This window comes from Alosa pseudoharengus, unplaced genomic scaffold, assembly GCF_046254945.1.
Source record: "Alosa pseudoharengus isolate Yale_2024_CS ecotype anadromous, Long Island Sound unplaced genomic scaffold, YU_APseudo_1.1 YU_APseudo_1.1_scf_14, whole genome shotgun sequence".
Taxonomy (NCBI): domain Eukaryota; kingdom Metazoa; phylum Chordata; class Actinopteri; order Clupeiformes; family Clupeidae; genus Alosa; species Alosa pseudoharengus.
Genome location: NW_027468609.1, coordinates 32,976,067 through 33,000,707, shown reverse-complemented (window position 1 = coordinate 33,000,707; position 24,641 = coordinate 32,976,067). Strand labels below are relative to the sequence as shown.

Sequence of the window (24,641 nt, the reverse complement as noted above, 5' to 3'; positions counted from 1 at the left end):
CGATGGTTCATGTAATGGTCACCACATAAATACTTTGACTAAGGATAGATGACTAAATCACAACTACAACTTGCACCTAATATTTTATATACAGCCTTACTATGAGCTGTACTGTCAACATAAATAACATCATTCATAGGTTCACAAGAAAACCGGGCCTCCTTCGATGTTTGCATCATTAGAAAGTATTTTTCCCACTATCAATTGCACGATTTGTCATTTATTCCACTGATTAAACTTTATTCTCTGACAAAACAGACACAACCAATCATTTATACACTGCTTAGCAGGCAGTCCATAATATGTTGAGGTAAGTTGAGATCAACCTGCTGAATGTTATCTTGGGCTGCACTGTGTTGAGTGGTGTGGTGTGCAGAGTTGCAAAAGCATAAGTGATATGACAAGCACTGTATTGTATGCTGCCAGTTTGCTCATGCTGATGCAATGGGTTCAGAACTTCAAGAACCCATTGCACTCAAGTTATTTCAGTCATACTTGAAACAGTGTGGTTCACTATGAAACAGTCTGGTTCACTTGGATGCAGCAGGCCCCAAGCCTCTGAGCAGCTCCAACTGTTTCCGCTTGTCCTTGGCCCTGTTGATGGTCATCTTGAACAGCCGGCAGTAGAGCTCCATTGCGGCTGGGGTGTCATCATTGGCCGGCACTGGGTAGGTGATGAGACTGGGGTTGCAGTTGGTGTCCACTACGCCAACTGTCGGGATGTTCATCTTGGCCGCATCCCGGATCGCCGTGTGGGGCTGGAATACGTTGTTGAGGGTGGACAAAAAGACCACTAGATCAGGCAGCCGCACGCCGGGGCCATACTGGATAGTGGCGTTGGTGAGCAGGCCTCCTTGCCAGTAGCGTGTGTGAGCGTACTCGCCACACTCTCGGGCCGTGCGCTCCACCAGGTGGCCAAACTGCCGCCGCCGACTGACGAACAGGATGAGGCCCCCACGGAAGGCCACGTGTGCCGTGAAGTTGAGCGCCAGCTGCAGGTGTTCCACTGTCTGCTCCAGGTCAATGACGTCAACCTCCAGACGGCTTCCAAACAAGTAAGGTTCCATTAGCCTGAGAGAGACAGAGAGGAAAGATTCAAAGAATGGGAGAACATTAACTATTATGAAGATCAGTGCCCAATACCGCAAAAGATTACACTTAGATGGTTCATTTCTGCACATTAGCTGGCTTTGTTATAAAACAATGTTTTTTTATGCTATAAAATGTTTTTGTTTTTCTTTAAAGTATATTTTGGGGCTTTTTGCCTTTTTTTAGGACAGTGAAGAGTGACAAGAAACAAGTGGGATACATAAATAGGGAGGGATTGGGAAATGACCACTGGTCGGATTCAAGCCCAAGTGGACACTTGGACCCGATTTGTGGTACCGACGCTGCAGCCACTTGTGCCACAGCTCCCCGTTACAAAATCTCAATCTTACACAATACTTAGACATCTTAAGTCTACACAATTACCTGTGCCGACATCCCTTCTTATGACCAAGGTGAACACGCGCATCAAACAGGTCCTTCAGACTGAAGAGTTCGGACACACGGAAGAAGTCTGGTTGGCTAAGCGGAACATTCAGGAGTTTGTCTGAGTCAACTGTAAGATGAACAGAGAAAATGATATGTTAGCATCACATCCGTGATGGCATAAGTAAGGGATAGCGTTACAAGGACCCCTGACACACTGCACATCCTCTTTTCTAACAGCCAAGGTCATAATTGAGTGTGTGCTCATTTACTTAATTGTGAAATCTATTGAAATGCAGTGAATTCACACAAGGCTGATGACAAATTATTGAATGGAATCTGTTGTCTCCTCACCTGTGATGTCATTTGGTGTTACTACAGCCTTTGGTAAAGCTGCTGTGCTGTAGGCTTGTCCGCTACAAGACAGCGCAGCTGCGGTAAAGCGAGGGCATCGGAGTCCACTGATCACTGCAAGAAAAGGCAACCGGCACAAATCAAAACAAGATATGAGGTACAGACACGAGATTACATGCCTATCCAGCCAGTAACCTATTCGACATGTTTAGCCAAACCTACCTATCGACGATAGTATCGTTATGCTAACTAGTTGGACGTGGATCTCAAAGACTTCGAGCTACGTTATAAGTTATACAGATGTACTAACATGCCATATAGAAAAAGACGACTGAATACAACTTTGCAAATAACAATTTGCGAACTGTGAAATTGGTCTAACATTCATTTACAAACAAAAATGTTTCCAGTTTCACCTTTCGTGAGGATCCCGGACGCCATGCTTGACATTTCAGTCTCCGCCCACTGAAGGTCAAAGATGCATCTTGGGATGCAGAGTCCTAAAGCACGTTGGTATAACTGATAGATCGAACTAGTATACCATTAAAAACTTCAACTCCCAAATATAATATTCTGTAACTACTGAAATGATAAAGCCAGAGCCAGTGAAAAGCAATTTTGATGACCACTTTATTCATTTAGAAAGTGGAAACGCACTCAATATTAAAACCATCATTGTGCATTAATTCATCCAACCTGTGCATTACATAATCATAAATGAATAATACATCTGAGTTTTGAACTTAGGCCTACAAGTGCATGGTACAAAATACAGTACAAATACAAATACAATAAATAGACAAACTCAACAACATTACTATAAATGTAATTAAAACAAACAAACATATTTTAAATGCTACAACACTAACAGATTCAAGAGGTCAAAACTGACTTAACAGGGCCGTAACAGGGTACCTTCCTTTGGAAACAGAACTTCACTTTTCTGTGGCCTCCCTCCTATGAAATAAGTTGAAAATGAGAGCAAACCGAACCAGATTTCAACCATACAGTTAAGTCATTACATGTTTATGTCTTTGATATATCAACAGGGAGACTGCAAAACGTAAGACTACATGTGGTTAGTATTTCACTACACAGCAAACCTACTTGGTGGTACAGACCACAAACTGGAGCTTCCTCTTCACAAGCCTGCATTTGTTGGGTACCTGTGGTATGTAACATTTAAGAATCAAAAAGTATGTGTAAGCATACTACCATAGATCATTTGAGATATTATGTGTCCTCTACTCCAGTGTTTTTCAACCTTTTTTGTGCCACGGCACACTTTTGACACTTAAAATGTCCCACGGCACACTAACATCCTGTGTGAAGAAAAAATAAACATACCATAGCCTAAAATTTCAAATAATACACAGATATGGCCTTATTATGGCTTCTATGCAAGACCTGCTCAATAAAACAAGTGCCCTCTGTTTCATTTGTAGGTGACTATATCTAATTTAATTGTTGTTATGAACTGGATATGTGATGATTCATACTGGATATGGGGCCTCCGTTGTACAATGCCTGCATACCACAAATAGTGCAATCATACAATCAATGAGAGCATGTGGTTATAAATTATTTGATGCAACAGTTGCATTTCTGGACCAGTGAGTGACATTTGGGTAATTTTCTGCGGCACACCTGATGATCTCTCACGGCACACTAGTGTGCCCCGGCACAGTGGTTGAAAAACACTGCTCTACTCCATTTACCTGACCTGTATTTGGGCCTTGCAGGCCTTGCGGCTCCTTTCCTCTGTGCTAAGGATAATGTAAGGGCTAAGCACGATCCCTGGATCTATGGTGCGTTCCAGTGACCTGTGGATGTACAAGCAACAAATTAGTATTGTTACAGCTCAACAGCCAATGCATTAAAACTACGGTAACAGAAAATACTGCAAATACTACAGTATAAACCTACTAGGTCTCTAGGTCACCAACTAGATATACTGACACTGGTCTTCTGGTAGTGCCCAGGGTCAAAACTATACAGGGTGAAATGGCATTTAGCCATTATGGTGCCCACTGCTGGAACCAACTCCCTTTGGAGATCAGATCGGCTCCAACAGTTGCTTGTTTTAGAAATAAATTAAAAAGTGGTTGTGAGTTTGTTTTTATTATTATTATTTTATTTAGTTTATTCTTTTTTTTCCTACTGCTTTCATATACAGTTTTGTTTCTTAATCAATATTATTTTGTCTTTATATTGTTTCATATATATATATATATATATTATACAGTATATATATATATATATATATATATATAGTGAGAGAGAGAGATTAATCTTGGATAACATGTAAAGCACAGTGAATGATCATTGTGTAAGATAATGTGCTATATAAATAAATTGACATTTACATAAGCTTTGCATCACTTTCAAATGAGGCACACATTGCCTATAAACAGATTTGTGGAAAGAATGTAACAGAAAAATCAATTTGCAGTATGCATCAAAATGTATTTTCTATCTTACATCTTCACACATAAATAACTGAATAATTGCATTCTCTAATTATTTTCTAATTTGTTATGCCCCTTTCTATTTTTACACTGCTAAGGTGTGGCTGCATTGCTAGATCTACGACGGCTTTACGTTTCCTGATAATCACTCTGGGTTACAGTCAGATGCTCAGCAAAACTTTACTAATGCAGTTATGTTATATACTATATAAGTGTATGTATGTCTGTGTATATGTTGCATGTGTATAATGTTGTATAATGACAACTAAAAGTTAACAAACATACTGCCTTTGTGATAAAAAACAACAAAAAAACATAGTAAAGGCAGTTAATAATTACCAGTAAATGTGTTGATCACAATTACTTAGTGAAACATGACAAAGCAAAATATTCCTATGCAAAGTGTTTTCTTTTGTGAAGACACAGACACACACACACACAGTAACGGCTCCTACACACAGTTGCGTGCGTTGCAGTGCTGGAGACGCATTCCATTCACTTTGCATGGGCTCACATCATCCGTTGCCAAACTGAATTGTGGGTCCGTTGTGTCGCGTTTCTCCTGTCACTCGCGTTGAGAAGTTCAGCTGTTGCTGCACCGACAGACGGCACCGGCCAATCAAGCCAATCCACGGACGGCACCAACCAATGAAATTACGGTTATACTTCCAAGTCATTTGCAAAGCTACCGTCGGGAGCACCCACTGGCATGCGTCGACGGAACGCAACTGTGTGTAGAAGCCGTAAGTGAAAAGTGAAGAGACTGCTGCAGGTTGTTTGAAAGTCATTATTTATTACACTGTAGCACTTGTAAAGATCCAGTCAGAATGCCACCCTCCTTTCCACAGGGAAAAAGGGAAAAAGCATCAATTTTGCAAAATATTTATGAAAACTGGCGATGCACAGCATGGTCAGTATGTCTTTTTTTTCCTTTCTTTAAGTCTATAAACAAAAATAAATAACATTCTTTTCACATATGAAATCCAGGAGAAATGTGGAGTTCATACCACAAGCAAACAAACAAAAAGGAAACAACAGAAAGAGAGGAACCAAGTAACCTGAAGAGCGTACTTTACACTTGTGAAATTGGAAATGGTTAGGTGTGTGCATGTGTTTTAGAGTGAATGAGTGAGAGAGAAAGGAAGAGAGCATATGTGAACTACAGATTGATGGAGCGGCTCTTGGCTTTTAGCAGGGGAAGTCCCTTTTACACATCGCTGCTCTCCACCTGCCATGGTCAGCCAGCTGGGTCTGGGCTTGGGCATGTAACGAACCTCCTCTCATGTCATAATTCATATCTCATTTATCTTAATCTATGGTTTTGCTCATTCTTGGAATAGATCTTCCCCCAACAAACTCAGCGAGGCAGAGAGAGAACATTAAGGGGAGAAGATGGTCAGACTAGTCCAGAGAAGAGCAAAATGAAAGAGGGTAGTAGACGAAAGGCATGGGTGTGTGGAGAGTGGAACATACAAGGGGTCATGCTTAAGAGAGCAAATGAGTGATGATGAGATAGATGATTGAGGTTTTTTTTCATTAAACGAGTGCAGGTCCCATTCTGGATGATATATCTGGACCTATTTTTACCTTCCGGTAACCATAGTAACCACATTTGCCTGGGCCTGGTCTCCTCTCTGATCGTGTGACTGTGGCCCCAGCTTGCCTTCCTCCTCACATACATGACCCATGCCTTGCGCTCTAGCAGAAACAGGCTTGTGAGAATGTGTGGTGTGATATGTACTTTCCCCTTGGTGACAAGAACACAGATGTAGGCACAGACACACAATGGAAATGAACGAGAATGCGGTGAAGAATATATAGAGCCCCTTGAGGTGATATGCTGCAACTGAAAGAACAGGGTAGTTCTTTTCAGTACTTCATCAGATGAAAATAGTCCTACTCAGTTCCTCAAAAAGCTTTATACATATTCACCAACAGCAGCTGCTCCTCAACACACTTTTTGCTAATGATGCTTTTGAATTTAATTTCTTACACTTTTACACCTGTAAGTGTACTGCAGTGAGTTAATCAATTCACGACGCTGAGAGTGTGTTGAGTATGTGTGCCAAGCTGTGCATCATTCGATATGACGACTTAGAGTTGTTGACTTTAGAAAAACGTTTTAAACTATCCTGTTACAGTTGGACAATTTAAATTACCTCCTATAGGATTCAGTTGTCAATTTTGTTTGGGTTACACTTGCAATCCTAATATTACCAAACTGACTTTTAAAGTCTGTCAGGGAAACCTCATTCTGTCCGAGTGAAAACAAAAATTCAAAACAATAGGCATACGTTGAGTTTAAACACACAAATGAAAAAAGGTCAATCTCTTCCTCTTGATGGCATATTATGTGCATTTAAATATATTTATAAATGTACAAACACATTTAAAAAGGAAAAAAAACTTTTCTACAACCATACTTGAACTCACACTAAGCTAAGATCCCTTGGTGCCTCGCCATATATATAAAATATGTGGAATTAACGCAATCAGTGGAAAGTCCACTGCGCCTGCTCACCTTGTGAGAGCGAATGTACAAAAAAGGTGAAAGGTCATGAAAAGGAGTTCTACTCACACACTGGGGAACCTTTGCTGCCTACCCTCCCTCTGCCTCTCTCCATGTCTCCTCTCCTCCTCCTCTGAATCCAGGTCTGTCTCATCTACAAGCTCTTCCTCTCTGGTCACCTTTCTCACTTCAGTCTGTCCTTCCCTCTCTCCTCCCTCCTTCTTTCCCTCTCTCTCCTGTCTGCCTCTGGCTTGTGAACAGCTGGCCTGCTGGGCTGACTGCCCCTGCAAGACCCCCTGGTTCTTCAGCAGGGTGCATCCATCGGGCTGCTGGGTTTGGAGTGCTGGGGGCTGGTCCCATCGTCCACGTTTCCCACCTCCCTGCAAACGACTGTCTGGGGCGCCAACATGTGGTCCTAGACTGTCTCTGCTGACGGGGGTCTCCATGGAACTTCGGTAGAAGGTGACCGGGGGTAAAGACGTTGAAAAAACAGTGTTTCTACCACACGAGTCCGATACGCTCGGACGGCTGCTCTGGTGGAGTCCTGGGAGACCGGCTGCGCCGGGGTTATTAATGCGTGCTGGACAAGGGGTTGTCTGCGTGGGAGGAATCTCATTCGGGCTGCTGGGGGTTTGTGTTCTGTTGGTTAAGTGTCTGATGACACCATGTGTTCTACTGGGTGTGTGTGTGAGGGTGTGTGTTCTGCTGTTGGGCACGTCACAGTCAGGGTGCAAGTGAGGTTTGTCTCCGGGAGGGGACCCAACGTTGGGCACGCGTCTCTCCTCAAAGCCTCTCTTCCTCTCTCCCTTACAGCTTGTTGCCATGCTGTGGGAGAGTCTATCCCGGGCAGGAATTTCCACAGTTGCCTGGCTCTCCCTGCTGCCCTCTGGTTTTTGCCAAACTCCCTGTTGTGCATCCGGGCATGGCATTCCCAAGTCTAAAGGAATTTCAGCCTGCTGATCTTCCAACTTGAAGGCCCTAGGAGGGGAGATGGCCTTGCTGTGGTTCTGGTCCTGATGTTTTCCCTCTGGCTCCTCAGTCTTCACTGCAGCAGTGGGGGTGGAGGAGGAGGTGGGGGTGGTGATGGTGGTCTTGCTGGTGTTCCCACCCCCTCCGTTAGCTCTCTCTGCTAAGAATTTGCGGATCTCCTGCTCAATGCTGTCGTCGCTGTCAACTGAGCTACTGTCCTCTTCCCGCTCCTTGGAGGTCAGACAGTCTGGGATACCAGTTCCCGCACCGCCACCCTCAGTTGTGTCCAGACGTGGTGGTTTGGCCTGTGGACTTGGAGTTTTGCTTTTTTTCTCCTGCTTTATGTCCTGGGGGCTCCTTACAGCCTGATGGGGATTCTTATTTTTGACCTGACTGCTTTTCTTTTTCACTCCCTTAGACAGGCCTGACTTGGCGGTCTTGACATTGGGATCAGTGGGGGGTTTGTGTTTTTTGGAGGGCTGTGTTGTGGAGGAGGTGACCACTGGCTTTGTAGGGGCTTTCTTCATCTTTCTTTTTACCCTTTTCTTTGTTTTCAGCAGGTCTTTGATGGCGGCATCAAGGTCCTCATCACTGTCTAATGAACTGCTTTTGTCCTCACTTTGATCACCTTTCTCGGATTCAGTTGGAGGCTTGGGCCTCAATGTTGTTTTAGGCGGTTCTTGGGTTGTGGCTGGCGCAGCTGGCGTCTCCTTCTGCATTTGAGCTTTCTGCTCCAGGAACTTTCGGATTTCCAGCTCTATTCCATCCTCACTATCCACAGAGCTCTCTGCATCACTCGGGTCCTTAGAACACAGCGGGGGGGCTGTGGAGTGCACAAGGAGTGTGGGATCCAGGGGGTGTGGGCTGGGGTCAAAGGTTATAGGCATCACAGCCTTGGAGATGTCCAAGATGGCTTCGGCACACATGAGCTCAGCTGTTGTGTTAACTTTTAGCATAGGCACTGGGGTAGGCTCCAGTCTGCTGGGGGGAGCGACAGGGCCTCTGGCGTTGAGCCTATCTGAGGAGGGACTGCCTAGGGATGCAGGTCTGTCAGGGGAGAAGCCAGGCACTGACAACTTCCCCTCCGTCCTAGGTTTCTCCTTCTTTTTTCTCTTTGTGGGTCCAGGGGTTGTAGGTTTTGATGCCTTTTTGCCCGACATAATTTCTGTTCTGTCTGTATTGAGGAGACCCACCTTGGCCCCCGGGGTTGCATTTTTGAGCTGCGACTGCTTAACTGCACTCTTTTTCTTCTTCTGGGGAACTATCTCCTTCTGCTTCTTCTCCTGCTGGAAGCGGCGGATGGCTTCCTCTATGCCATCGTCGCTGCTGGAGTCAGAATCCTCCTTCTTAATCTGTGGCCTGGACAGCTGAAGCTGCTCCCGGTTCTTCTGCTGCTGGTAGCGCTGGATCTCCTCCTCGATGCCATCATCACTACTGCTACTGGCATCTAAGAGCTCCTCTGTTTTAACGACCAGGGAGGGCTGTGCTTTGTCTGGGTGGGGGAGGGTAGAGGACGCCCCTCTTTGGTCAAGTGATGGCAGTTTCTTTAAAAATGACAGCATGGTCACAGCTGGTTTCTTTATAGGATTCTCCTTACTTGGTCTCTTCTTCTTGAGCTTCTTCTTCAGGTTTGCTACTGGGGTAACGCCTCCTTTAGAATTCTTCAGGATATGATTGCTGGCTGTGAGCACCTTGTTGCCGTCAGAGCATGATTGTGGATGGGAGTTATCTGCTGTGACCACAGTTTCTCGACGTGGGAGCTTGGCTGCTGGGCTGGTTCTGACTGGAGAAGGTTCTCCTTTGCGCTTATGGTCCACCTTCTCCTTTAGGTACTCCTGGATGGCCTCCTCAATCCCACGATCCACTGAACTGTCACTGTCAGTGTCGGAGTCTTGACTCTCAGGCTTTGTGCATGGAAGTGGCGAAGGTGGTCTGCAGTCCATTGTTGCCCCACCTCTAGAACCACTGGGGCCCGTCTTCATCTTGTGTCCTGGTTGCCGTAACGACTCCCGGCTAGAGTGTGCAGAAGACCCCGTCCCTTCCATCTGGCCCCCGTCGCTCATGTCGACGGACGACTGGGTGGTCCGGAGGGTCTCGATGATCATCTGGACCTTCTGGTGTATGGGGGTGCCGCTACTTGACAGGCTGCTGTCTGAGTCATTGAAGCACAGTGGCAGGCCCAGGCTCTGGGGCGCGCCACCTCCGACACTGCTAACACTGCCAACGCTTCTCCAGTCCGAGTGAATTGCCACCGCTGGAGGCACGCTCTTCAGGAACATTCTAGAGGGTCGGAACGATGGCCTAGGAAGATCATTAGAGCACCACTGCTACGTTTTCCTCATCATCTTCACATCCTGCAATGCACACAAACAAAAGCAATAACAGGTTAGACATAAGTCAGACCACCAACAATTTGCATTTCTCAAATGAGAGTAACCACGCCATGATAGTATTCTTCTTAGACTCCCTAAATGACCTTACTTTGTAAGCGACAGTACACATTTTCGGGACAGAAATATGAATGGTAAATGAACCTACACTTAATCACCTTCTATATATAATTGATTTAAACTGATTTAAGTTAAAGGTTAAGCAACAATATACACACATTTTAGGGACAGAAATATAAAGGGTAAGTGAACTTACAATTAATGACCTTCTATAATTCAAGTGAAACACACTGATAAGTTACAACACAATTTTTAAATTAAATTTACAATTACCATCATCGGCAGCAAAAGGACAATTTTCAGAGAGGCGAGTAGAACACAGTAATTCAACAATTTCAGTGAACTGATTTTTAAAAATGGTCCGATCCAATGAAGCCGTTTGCTGAACCCAGTGTTTACTGGAGGTTCATAGCCTTTAAGGACGCACCTATAAGCCAGCCAGCACATATGATGTAACACCGTCTCCAACAAATTATGGCATTATTACACTAGCTGATATGATATGACTGGGTAGCCTCTGAACATTGGTCTGACAATGGCCTACATTAACCAACGTATTGAGAACCACAGTCAGGAGGACGGGAACTTCTACGTAATAATGATTAAACCTTTTTTCTTTCATCTTTTGTTGTTGTTAACCCAATTTCTTGACAATGAACAACGAACTGTGAAATTAACTCCAGCAGAACCGAGCTTAAAATATGGACTGCCAAAACCAGGCTTGACAAATTCGAAGATGAAAATCCAAAAAACACACACGTCCATATTAAAAATGCTCATACACTACACAGTATCATTACACACTAATTCCGGAGTTTCAAGCAATGTATATTTATTTATTTCATTTATCTAACCAGGCAAATATTTCTCCAATATATTAGACCATTTGAATTCCACCTGCCCTTGTTGACTGCATGAACTGGTTGCAATGGGAACTGGGTGGCCAGTGGAGAATGTGGTCATTATCAATAATACAGACATTGAGGCTATTTCTATTACATCTATAACCTTAACAATATAAAACTTTGAAGGACACAAGTGACTCCCTTTCATCCTACCTGCAGTGAAGGGAACTGCACGCTCACCCCTTGATTTGAATATCCTCCTGACCCTGGACATTTAACACCAGGGAAGATAATGGAGTATGTCTACCCATGGCTTGCAAACATTTGCAATCTCAATAAAGCTTATTAGAAACTGCATCTGAAGAAATAAACTTGCCAGTGTTAGGTATTTGAATTCAGTATCCTTTTCAGTGTCCCTTTATTAGGCCTAACTATTTTTTCCCTTTCAATTAAAACACCTTTATTGTGAATAGTGAACATTTCATAAAGTGCTACAATATGATAGATAATGCTTATAAGGCCCAAGATGATAAAATGAAGAACTTCCATAACTTCCGACAACCTCGGCTCTGGAAAAATACTTAGGCTAGCCATTAAACATGGATGAATCCCTGTAGAGATGTAGAGATATTCAGAAATATGTGAAGAGATTGTTAAAATACGGTAATTATGCTACTATTAAGTATCTTCCAGGATGTGGACTGAGCCACGAAGTAACCAATTCATCCATTGTAAGGCAACCTTGTTTCAATAATGTGCAACCTTGTTAATAATGTTAAGTTCTTGTATTTGGAAATGCGCTGTTACTTGTCACGACAAGGCAGCAGGTGTAAATGAAAGGTAAGTGAAATGCGACCCGCCATTCACTATTTGGGTAGGCTACTACATTAAGTTTTAGCATTGCATTCCCACCTTCCTGAAAGAAACCTAAACCAGGTAGCTTACTATCTTTGGCAAGATAGCCTAGTTGTGTTAGGCTCCAACTTAATGATCAACTATAGCCTATTGGTTATCGATGCTTGTCTAGCCATAACCTTACTCCATAAATGTCGGTAGTCACGTTTAAGACATGTGTTTTCTCTGGTCTGGTATCGTGTCAGGAAGTCGAATGAATTTCGATGCTAGTTCCCGTACAATGCTTCAATGGTAATACAGTGGTGTTACAAACGGACTTGCAAATATGATGCTGATTTTTTTGTAGCATTAAGGAATGGAAATAGTCCGATGGCAAGTCACATTTTCTGTGTTCTTTTAATCAAAATTTGACGTCACATGCCGAGCACAGTAGCCTGCTAACTACAGAGCTCTAAGCCGCGAGTGTCGCATCGCCGCACCGGGCTGTCCCCGTATCTCTTCTGCGGCTCGGACTGCGCTGATGCCCGGTGAGTTTAGCTAAGAGACACCGCAGAGAGAGCAGCTTCCGTCCCTACCCGGCCACTGCCCTCTCAAGCTCTCCGCGTTTCGTCTCACCAGTAAAATATGAACGGAACTGAAGTATCGATTTACACAACAATATCTTGCATTTCTATCACCAACACAAAAGCCATATATGGTGAAAATCAAGCGGGGACGATAAGTTCCTACCATCGCTTTAGGACTGTCTTGATACACAAGACACTCGCGGGCCTCCCCACTTTAAACCGGCAATTTTCTGTGAAGAAAACCCTTTGTATTGTGTGTCTCAGAAGCTTCATGATAGTAGTATAACCCAATCTAAATCTATTGTGCAATGTGTTGCAGTTGTACAGTACCTGAATAGCTGTTGAAGTAAGCACACTGATGGTGAATTTCCCCGCTTTGAGAGATTCTCTTTGTAATTCTTAAAATTGTAGTGTCCACACGGAGCACGGGTACGCGCAGAAAATGCGCGCTCGCGGTCTCCACTGCCTTCCTACTTACCTTGGAGAGCTCATTTAAAGAAACAGTGCCTTTAAAAACTCAACACGCCTCTGAGTTCACGTAGGCCTAACATGTTTTTAAAACAACTAAAACTCTAAGATAAATTGATGTTTGACATATAGGACAATCTTAAGACACAAAGTAGGCCTATTGTTTTAAAAATGCTCCAAAAATGGAAATGATGGAACCCTGAAATAGGCCTACTTCCTTGTAGACTGGCGAGAGACCCCTTTTTCTCCCCTTTTTAGTAGGCAAGGCTACAGCAGCATTTTCCCCACTCAAGCCACTATTGCCTAGCCAAACACTTATAGGTTAGAATTTATTTTATTAAACAAATTTCATCTACAAATTTCAGGCCTGTTGTAAGCCTATTACCATCACATCATATAAGGATCTACATTAAACAGCTCAGCATCATCAGTGCATCAGCATCAATAGTAGGGATGATAGGGATGGAGTGACATTCTGGGCTGATACCAAGGTTTGCTTCGTTTTTTTGTTGTAAATTATACTCTGTAATAGCAGGGAAACAACAAACCTATTCATTAAAAATATTTCTGAATGTGGCAGTCTGCATAACACAACCTTTAGCTAGAACAGAATTGATCTGATATCACAGATAACCATCACCTACTGCCATAGGTAAATGTCATATTGTTTGCAGTAGGCCATAGTAGGCTTGGAGTAGTTTCTATAATTAATTTAAAATCAGTCTAAAAAATCTCTGTTGCTAGTAGGTCTATGTGACAAGCATTCAAAATATGAAATGTAGCATTGACAACAGCTTTAAACATTTATTAATTATATATTGTTAGGATTTCTAGTTTATATTCCAGGATGTAATGCTCAAACATGATTACTAAACATGACTATACTAAACCTGACATTTTTGAACATGCATGACATCATATCATGTTGCTGTGCTGTTGTAAAAAAAGTTTATTTCCTGTATACCTCCTGTAAATTCCTCCTCATTTGTTTGTATAGCTATTCTGCTTTACATTGCTGCCCTCCAGCTCCTTAAATTTCTTGTGTCCTTGTCTTCTGTTTCCTTTCCTCACTCTTTCTTATGTTACCTCTATATGACTGGCCCTTAGGCAGATGTGCCCTCCTTTGAACAGGATGCAGCTCAAGGTCTCTCCCCTTTAAAAGGAAGTGTGTCCTTCCTTGCCTTTGGCTTATTTGAGGGCATTGCAGGCTGTAAACATAGATATTCCAGATATTATTAAATATACATTAATTGAATATGAATATTTGTTTGAATAAGACATTTATCATTGAAACGGGATAGATCCTGTTCTAAAAATGTGATTTTTCATTCACTAAGCATGACTTGCTGAGGGATGAATGTCACCTAAGCAGGCTGACCACAGTAATTTCCCATCTTTGCCTCCTGTGGCTGACTGAGTCTGTTTTCACTTCCTGTGGTAAATCTTGAAGAAGAGTGTTTCTGTCAATACTTCAAGTTTTATCATTGAAATCCTGGTGCTGCTACACGAAGCCGTCACTGTGCACTATGAACATAAGCACAAAAACAGAGCTCTTGTCAAACTATTTAGAGCAATTAAAGATAATGGGAAAATACATCCTCATTCACATCCATTCTTATCATTCTTCGTTACCAGCTGTTTGTTATGAACTAATCTGGATGGATGATGCAGTCATTCAGTTGTTGGATACATCTGAGAATAGAAATTCTTAAAGCTAATTTATACTTCCAAGACAGAAAATTTGTCAAGATGTTCACCTAGCTCCTTCTAAAAAAGCTTGTTGATCACATTTTTTTCCTGCTGACAGCATGCCAGCTGTACCTGTGATGTGTTGCCAGCATACATAAAGGCAGTATTTCTGACCAGGTTTGATGAATAAATTCTACTTTATCTGAGATAATTAGGCTTTAGACTTCAAAATGGGTTGTTTCCCATTTTTAGGTTAAGTGGCACACTGATTTAACACCGATGTTTTTAACACCGATTTTTTCATCCAGATACTGTATACTCAAAACACAAAAGAATTGCAGGCAGCGTGTTAATGTGACTTTCTCTTATTTTTCCTTCAATAATCTGCTAATTTATCTGCCTATTATATGTTTTATTAAACATAAAGATTGGACACAAACTTAATGAACAATCTATATTGATATTTGTAATAGTGCTACAGTGTTAATATTGCCTTAAAGGTGCTCTAAGCGATGCTGGGCAACGTCACTTCTGTTGAATTTCAAACAAAACAGAGAGCTAGCTTGCTACTTCCTCCCACTCCCTCCCGTGCTGCTCCCGTGCAATTGAAACTCTCCTAAACGCGCATCTCGTCTGTGATTTGCTGGAACAGTTTGTTATGTTTTCATGGGCTAGGTTTGCCCAGGTTGTTTTTGTTGCCGTTCTTGGAGCCTGGGCTGTCCACAGAGATCGCGTTTTTTTTACAGTGTATTCAGGACACAGCGGTTGGTTAGGTGCTGTTTGAAGTAAGTGACAGAATGTTTTAGCCTAAAAAACGTGTGGCATCGCTTAGAGCACCTTTAAAGAGCTCAGAGAAGCTTTTTTCTGAGTAAAAGTATGGATTAACAGGCATGCTCAACAGGATCAAATTTTGCTTAATTTTTTAGGAAGGATGGTTCTCCAACACAACAACATGTTACATTTATGTAGCACTTTTCTCGACACTCAAAGTGCTTCACAGGGAAGGGGGGAACTCACTAACCACACAATGATGTGTAACACCCTCCTGGGTCAGCCATTATGCGCCAGAACGCTCACCACACACCAGCTTGAGGTGGAGAGTGAGGGAGTGAATGAGCCAATTACAGTGGGGCATGATTAGGGGGCCAGATTGAATCAGCCAGGAATTTAGCCCCTACTCTTTGGAGGGATGAATTCGTAATTCATCCGCCACTCACGGCCCTCGAACCCGCCACCTCGACACACACCGGCATGGGAGTTGAACGCTCTAACCACTGAGCTAAAAGCCCAGGCTCCCAACTCAGCGGTTAGAAGCGTTCTTAAGGTTAGGGCTGTGAGGATTTACACGGGCAACTAGTACGCTAGCTCAGTTCGCCTCCGTTACACTGACAAACTCTCCACTGTATTGTTAATTAGATGATACCTTTCATTGATTTGCCATGTTTTGCTGTGTAAGTCTAGTTGTGACATTTGCCCAATGGGAAAGAAAGCTGATATTGTTGCACAGGCTAGTCTCATACTAGCCCCTGTAAACACAATTATAAGCCACATACAGTAGGTCAGTGGCATGTTAGCACAGTGCAAGTTCTCATTAAGACTGTGATCAGTGCTTCAGCATGTTTAATCCTTGAACCTCAGTTAACCATATGCTGTGACCCACTGTCCTACTTCAAGTTCAAACTTTTCAGCTTTACATATTTTAAGATTTGTTTTGAAAGAAAATGTTGTATTTGTATGTGTTTGATGTCACTGACTGTTTGAAGCATAAAAGTGATGCCCCATGGTCCTCCCTGAAGAAAAGTAGCTATGCTGTAACAACCATTTTGAAATTCTTCCTCTTTCTTTTTCCTCGAAAGAAGGTCTAACCTTGATCCATACAATGTATGAATAATGGATTTCTAATAGTAAATTTATAAATTCTTTCCGTGCTCTTTGGCCAGACCATAAACTGCCTTCCATTATAGTTTTATGGGATTGACGATCTTTCAGGTAAATGGGCTTGGACAGTCTTTTTTTTTGGCAAGAAATGGATTTCGTCTTGTAGCCTATACTTTACAAGTTGAAAAAAATGCTTGTGATTTGCAGGATAGGTACACTAATGCATCCTCCTCTGAGGATGCCTTTGACCTCCAAGCGGCCTCCCTTTGAGAAATACTGATATTTGCAGAGGTAACTGGTAATGTCATTTCCTCTACTTAATGATGCTTTCAGTGCTCACTTATAGCCCATATTTTGTGCCTTTAGAACTGTTTTACATTACTCTCCGTATCTCTACCTTTCAGTAATAATATCCGGCAAATCATTTTATATCTAGTTGTGCATCATGTCATGTCAAGGCAATCCATATCAAAAATGTTTCAGTGAAACCTTTCAGGAAGAAGCTTCTTTTGAGGCAGATTTCAGAATTCAGTGGATTTTGGGTGAAGGCAGATTTGGAAGTAATAACCATAATACAATTTTCAAGTAATTCCAGCACCTATGGTAAAGAGTTTGAAAGGGTTTCTTAATATTCTTTAAAAGCAGCACTTAAGAAGATTTGCAGTGTTCCTGCCCGAATAGCAAATTCCTAAGGTGGTTTTACATGTGATACAACCTGCTCAGAGTGCAGCAGAAGTGCTGTTCGCAATCAAAATGATTGTGGAAACATTATTTTAAGGTGAAAAACTCTTTTAGAGGGCTTTAAATGAATTAGCCCATAATTAAATGTTTGTGTAGATACTGTAGTATATGCTTTCTAATAACCATTGTAAATTGCATTCGAAATGGTTCCTTGAAATGATTGAAGAAATAATAGAAGTGAGCCTGTCCCACTTTGGATTCCCTCCTGAATGCATCAATACCTGGTTGTGTGTGTTCAGGGAGCACACATTTTTATAATGGCATGGAATATGGTTTGAGCTATATCCAGTTGGGAATAGACTTGAGCCTGATTAACATAACAATGTTATAAAAATATGTGATTTCAAAAGGGCAACATGCGAGGAAGAGGGACTTACAGTGTTGGAGTCATTTTTAAATGCTTGTTAAGTCAGAGCAGTAAGGTAAAATTGTGCTTCACCACAAGATGGTGTTATACTACAGCGTAAAGAATTCAATGGTTTTTCACGCCCATGCCTCAATGTTGGAGGGAAATGTGTGATGTAAGGGTCTGTAAGAGTTGAGATCTTGGTACAGTATGTGATGTTTCATACCATTTGTAATGTAGTAGACATTTATATGCAACAGGATTGGGGTCTTTGTCTTAGCAAGCCTATTTGTAAAAAAATCATGTTTTTAACATGATCATTTATGTTTGTGTGTGTGTGTGTGTGTGCGTGTGCGTGTGCGTGTGCGTGTGTGTGTGTGATCAAGTCATGTTTTTAACGTGTGTGTGTGTGTTGCGGGTCATATATCTAGTATCAAATCAATTAATTCATAAGCAGTGTAGTTTAAATATAAGTACATGTGTTTGTATGCATATGGAGTGTCAGTAATAATGAGACAGACAGTGTGACCTGTGCTTTGGAGTCTTTTCTTGAGATCTGTTTCAACCTGGAAATCTAGACCGACACCAGATAAAATTGCATTTCACCACAAGGTGGTGTTATACAACAGCTCTAAGATTTGACTAGTTTCATGTAATCCAGGCCTCAATATTAGAAAGATGATTGTGTAATATATCTGCAAGTGATGCGTGAGCCAGAGTGATTAAGAAGAAATAAGTAATTTCATAACAGTAATTGTATGTAGTGAATCAAATCCAATAGTATTAACGGGTACATGCTGTAATTGATTGCTGCCTTTGTACATTTTCCTTCTCTCTCTGTCTCTCTCTTTCTGTGTGTGTGTGCATGTGCGTACGTGTCAGGAGGAAGGTGACATATTTCTGTAATGAGCTGTCTCCTTACTGTTTAAATGTGTGTGAGTGGGCTGGAGTGTTAGACGTGTGCATCAGCGATGTTTATGTGTGTGTGAATCCACACTTTCAGTGCTGTTACACATGTGATACTATGCATATATATGTGTGTGTGTGTGTGTGTGTGAACATGCACGCTATAATTGAAACATTTCCATTGACTGCTGATCATTATCTCCTGAGTTTCTACCTGTTGCGCTTTACTGTTAGCAACTATAGTCATTACACACACACACAGACACAGACACATACACAGACACACACACAGACACAGACACATACACGTCTTAGACTTATACACACATACTGCACACATCCACACATGTGCACGCTGACTCACACACACTCACTTTTTTCTCAATATGCGTCATAGGTACTGGGCTTTCTGATGTGACTGACAGATTTATTTAGGGCCTTGAGAGTGTTTGGATGAGTGTGTGTGTGTGTGTGTGTGTGTGTGTGTGTGCGTGCATGTGTGCCACTTTATCCTGGGCAGTAAACGTGTGGGAATGTGGGGGGCAGTGGAGACAGGTGAGTGACTTTAGGAACCAGGAGAATTGAGGTACGGAGGATATTTTTAGAAGTTATTATCTCACAGGATTGCATTATCTGTGCTGTCTGCACATCTCTATGACCTCAGTATAAATCCCACAATCATGCCAAGATAGCTGCATCTACTTGTGTGAGCAGTGGGGTGTTTGGATACTAAGATAATACTTTGGGAAAAGCTAGTCATTAAACAATTACTGGCCTCAGATTTCTCCTGCCTTTGTAAGTCAGGTTTTTGTAAATGAGTTTGAGTAAGTGCCATGACTGATGACGGCATGTAAATACACAGTAAATACACTCTCAGGCTGAAGACCCACGCCACCACACACACACACAAACACACACACACACCCACACACACACTCATACACACACACTGACCCATACACGCATACTGTAAAATTAATTACAAGTAAAACATACACATACACACACACCGTGTCTTGTAGGTCAAACACACAAAAGCAGACCAGTTGGAGGCCTGCATGATTGATCATTCATGATTCATCCCTGCAAAGGCTGGCCTTCCTTTCAACAAGGACACAGGGTGAGTGTCCGAGTCTCCCCGGATTATTAATTCATTTTATTAGATGAATAAATTAATGAAATGCAGTGGAGATGACCTATAGAAGGTCAGACACCCACACACACACACACACACAAGAGAGCTGATTTAGCTTGTTCTGTTTATTTTCCCCAAAGTTTGGGCGAGCGTGGAAGTCATTGCTCTGACTGTGAGGACTTTGCCTCGTCAGATAAACTCTCTGCCCCCATGAATGGGGCTTATTGATTAACGAAACAAAAAATAAATTTGATTTCTGCCACCACCCCCACTCCTCCTCCCTCCTTGGATGGAGCCCACCCGCCCTCCCGGCATCAGCCGTGTGTCCCCAGGGTTTGGTGGCTGCTTAAACAGCTTTAATAAAGGTGCGTGGATGTGGTTTACTCCTGACCCCTTACTCGGGGATTCTGGGAAGATGAGTTCCTGTCAGAGGAAGGTCACAGGCTCTGCGTGAAGTAGACAGAGAGAGAGAGAGAGAGCACAAGTGTGTGTGTGTGTGTGTGTGTGAGAATACGTGCGTGAGATAGAATGGGAGAATTTGTGTGTGTGTTTGGCATTCTCAGGTCGTTTGGATTAAACCCGCCGATCTTTGTGTTAATGAGCTGCTTCAGCACTCTCAGCATGTGGTGCAGGAGTTTGTGGGCATCTGTGTGATTGATGATTGTATGATTGGCTGTGTGTGTGTGTTTGTGTGTGTGCGTGTGTGTGTACATATAAACCTCATATAAACTCTCACTATAAGAGGAATGCTAGCATCTGACACTAACATCCAAGGGTTTTAGCTTCCTAGTTAGCATATCTGTCTCCAATATACCTTAGATTGCCATGTTGATCCCTGTGCAGATCTGTGCCTCTCCCAATATAGGTTATACAGTATGCAGTGTAGATATCCAAATTGCGAGGCTTGAGATGGGGAAGGGTAACAGCGGTCATTGTATGAACAGTTGGGTTATAGAGGGGGTTTCAGCACTGAACAAGACACAATCAGATCAGGACTGAAGTACACTGGGAAACTGAAACGTAAATGTTATTTGTTCCTATAAGAGAATTAAAAAACAAGAGACCTGAATATCAGAAATAGTCAGATCCAGGATTGAAGTTCAACCGGAACAAACTTTGAAAATGATGTGTAATTATGGGGGAAGGGAGGGAAAAGGACATATGTTCAGCTGTATATCTTAAGGATTGGAACATTCGGAACGAAACACATTTATATCACAGAAAAAAAGGAAGTGTAATGACCTGTAAGAGCACGGATTATGCATTTGTAGGTTAGATATTGTACAGGCCAGATGTTCTGCTGGCAGAGCACCAGAATTCAGAGCACACATGTTGGTATATGATTTTATTTTCATAAATTTGTCATTTGGAAAACACTTTGACATTTATTCCTTTAGCAGACACTTTTCATCCAAAATGGCTTACATATGTCAATTCTATTACAAGGGACTATAATGTCCCCAGAACAAATGAACGACTTGACGCTGTGTCTCTTCTCTATGGAGTAAAACTTGTGTCACCTTAAACCGAATTTGAATATGAATTTGAATATGAATTTGAGCAATTGTATTGGAAAAACGAGAGCTGTGGGAAACTGGGCAATTGGGGTAAGTTCTCTGTCTGTCCTGTTTTATTATCACACGTTGAGGTTTGTATTCACGTGGAAATGCGCTACCGACCACCACACACACATGCACGTACTGTATACACACACACACGCATGTATACACACACACACACACACGTATGCACACACACACACACACAAACGCACGTATACACACACACACATACGCACACACACACACACACACACACACACACACACACACACACACACTCACAATTCAGTTTCAAAACGTGAAATTCAATTTCAGTCTACCGAGACAAAAACAGCTGGTAGCTAAGGAAGAGCAATCGAGTGCAGAGCTATTGTGATCGCGTGACTAGTGCCGATCGCGAAGCAAAGAGCATAGTGTGGGCACCTGGTTTGCACGGTTATTAGATCTGCACGATTCATCTTACCTACCGTTTGTAATTTTAAACAAATAAAACATTTGTTGCAGTATTATTTCTAAATTCTAGCTTGTCAATCCTTGAAATACAGAACTAGCCTAGGCTACCCAGCCATCAAACATCGATGTAGCCTAGGCCTACTTACCTACCGTTTTTGTAATTTAAATGTTATGTTAAAAATGTTTTGCAGTATTACATCTAAAACTTCTAGCCTGTCAATCCTGTCAACTACCCAGATAGCAATCAAACATCGATGTACTGTCTTACCTACCGTTTTTGTGATTTTAAACAATAGGCTAAAACATTTTTTGCAGTATTACATTTCAAACTTCCAGCCTGTCAGTCCTTGAAATACAGAATTACCCAGCTAGCCATCAAACATCAATGTACTGTCTACCAATTGCAGTAGGCTACTAATGCAAACTTCTAGCCTGTCATTCTTTAAAATGTCATGGGCATAACTTTCTCTCGTTTTCGTTTTTCCTACTCAACTACTGCTCTATTTCTTATCCTGGACTGTCACCTACTGGATAGAAAAGGCAACCACCTAGTATGGGAATACAAATCTACATGTTTGAATGACCACAAAGGACAAATCATTACCGTTTTCTTACGTTTAAAGCCACTCTTGTAATACTATGATGTGTAGGCTACCTTTATTTGCTTCCAATTACATATGGTTATGGTTACGCTTTTGTCCAAAGCAACATACAAATACAAAACAATATAATACTTAAAATTTAACAGAGAACAAATTAAGATGTTGGTCAGACTATAATAAAGAGAATAGCAATAATAAACAACCATGTCAATTCAATCAATAGCCTAATGACACAAACAATGAGAAAAAAGGCAAAATAGCAATAATAAACAATAATTTACATTCAGTCAATAATATAATAAAAATAATAATAGCATGGTAAGATTATGGAGAATATCAATAATAAACAACAATGTAAAATTAATCAACAGCCTAAATGAAAATAAAACAATACTATATAAACCACAAGTTTTAATGAACTAAGTGCATGTTGAACAGATATGTCTTTAGACCCCTGTTAAAAGACCCTAAACTATCACGGGAACAGAGCACTGGGCAACTCATTCCACCAACATGGAACCAATGAGGAAAAGTCTTGAATTTGACCTATGACTGGTCGACAAAACAGACGCTCTTCAGAAGGCCACAGTGGGCAGTTGGGGATGTACGTCTTGATCATTGAATTAAAATAACTAGGAGCAGATCCGGTCAGTGTCCTATAGGCCAAAGTGAGAGATTTAAATTTAATTCTACTATAGGGAGCCAATGGAGAGTAACTAGGAGAGGAGTTACATATGTCCTCTTTGGCTGATTAAAGACCAGGCGTGCTGCAGCATTCTGAGTCAGCTGTAACAATCTTACTACACAAGCAGGTAAGCCAGCTAATAGTAAATTACAATAGTCCAGCTTGGAGATGACCATGGCCTGAGCAAGAAGTTGTGTGGAATCCTGTGTCAGATAAGGTCTGATCTTACTTATGTTGCAAAGGATAAACCTACTTGATTTTGCAATTGCATCATATCTAATATCAGCTGATTACACACATAAACTGTAAAATTTAGATTGCCCATACATTTGGAAATCCATCACCACCAATGGCAAACAAATAAATTCCAGAGAAAACAACAGTGGACATGTTTATTAGTGTGTAAAGTGTTTTACAATATGTGTTTCATCTTGCAAAGATATTCATTAAGAGAAATCAAGTTTCGGTGTCCATGTCTGTTCGATGCCAGTCCAAAGGTCCATTGTCCTAGTCTATCTCACTGTCCACGGTTCATTGAGGCCTGTCAACCTATGAAAATAAAACCAACAAACAATCAGTGTTTAGCTTAAAGGTCTACTGTGAGTCTCTCGTTAATAGTTTATTCATCTCTGCGCAAAGAGGTCTCATAAGCATCAGGCAATCAGGATACAGAGACAAGTCTGTGCACCTAAGAAACAATCAGTTGTTTCTCACACACACATTCATACCTTGCATCGTATACATCATAATATATCATTACACCTTCTCTGCACACACACATGACTTGGTCAATACAATGAGTTAATTAAGAACCAAGGACATTTCTATCGTCATACAACACATGATTTGCAATCTACACACAAATGACTGAAACAGAAGTATCAAGACAACACACGGTTAAAGTATTACTAGTTAGGTTATTGTAATATACTGTCTTTTTCTCAATAACTTTTACAAAATCTGCATGGAGTCGATGAAGAAGCATAAATCAGCCTGTAGAAATACTGTTAAACTAGCGTCTCTTGAGTCTTGATCATATTATCGAAAAACATACAGTTTGAAACTATTAGAAGCTAGCTACCATTTGCTAACAAAGTTGTCGCAATCCAGTTGCCTAGCAACATCACGGCACAGCACCATTGCCCAAAAAATGGCCCCACGTAGCATCAGCTAACAGACAACACAACTATGAAAATATCTCTATATACGGCTCTGGGGGGACATATCCAGTTTTGCTCCATGAATGATACAGTTTAACCAGAGATTGTAACGTGTTCTTACATGCCTAAAAGGCACAATGATATGACAATGACCAATCATATTGTTCTATCAGAGACGGTTGATATATTAAGGATCTTTGGTTCTATCAAAGAGTAACGTTATAGTAGCCTAACTGGTTTTGAACTAGAAGCTATGGAAAAAACTTTAACTTAGTCGATGAAACTATGCTGGCTAGCCAGCCAGCGCTAGCATATAATGTACATTATATTCACGTACATATAAAGTAACGTTAACAGACATGCCATATGATATCAACTTACTTGGAGGTTTTCAGATGTGCCAGTCGCCATCTCTTCTTTCTCTGTCCGACACTGTAAAGAGGTTCAGACACTGTGCCTGAACCTCTTTACAGTGTCGGACAGAGAAAGAAGAGATGGCGACTGGCACATCTGAAAACCTCCAAGTA

The 24,641-nt window shown here is 41.7% G+C and overlaps 2 protein-coding genes and 1 long non-coding RNA gene across 3 annotated transcripts; all 3 read right to left on the bottom strand.

Moving 5' to 3' along the window:
• Positions 1–204: 204 nt before the first annotated feature.
• On the bottom strand, positions 205–2,309 carry mrps2 (mitochondrial ribosomal protein S2). The gene is made up of 4 exons (XM_076283354.1): positions 2,244–2,309; positions 1,828–1,941; positions 1,474–1,603; positions 205–1,071 (listed from the first exon to the last, which is right to left on the bottom strand). Exons 1-4 carry the CDS (start codon positions 2,275–2,277, stop codon positions 531–533), a joined length of 819 nt encoding a protein of 272 aa, XP_076139469.1. The 5' UTR covers positions 2,278–2,309; the 3' UTR covers positions 205–530.
• Positions 2,310–2,528: 219 nt separating this feature from the next.
• Positions 2,529–3,928, bottom strand: LOC143122561 (uncharacterized). The gene is made up of 3 exons (XR_012986723.1): positions 3,551–3,928; positions 2,935–2,993; positions 2,529–2,784 (listed from the first exon to the last, which is right to left on the bottom strand). It is a non-coding gene; the product is annotated as an uncharacterized LOC143122561 (long non-coding RNA).
• Positions 3,929–4,139: 211 nt separating this feature from the next.
• Positions 4,140–12,912, bottom strand: ppp1r26 (protein phosphatase 1, regulatory subunit 26). Its single transcript, XM_076284733.1, has 2 exons — positions 12,820–12,912; positions 4,140–10,127 (listed from the first exon to the last, which is right to left on the bottom strand). The coding sequence occupies exon 2, from the start codon at positions 10,050–10,052 to the stop codon at positions 6,870–6,872; it is 3,183 nt and encodes a 1,060-aa protein (XP_076140848.1). The 5' UTR covers positions 10,053–10,127; positions 12,820–12,912; the 3' UTR covers positions 4,140–6,869.
• Between the last annotated feature and the right edge of the window lie 11,729 nt (positions 12,913–24,641).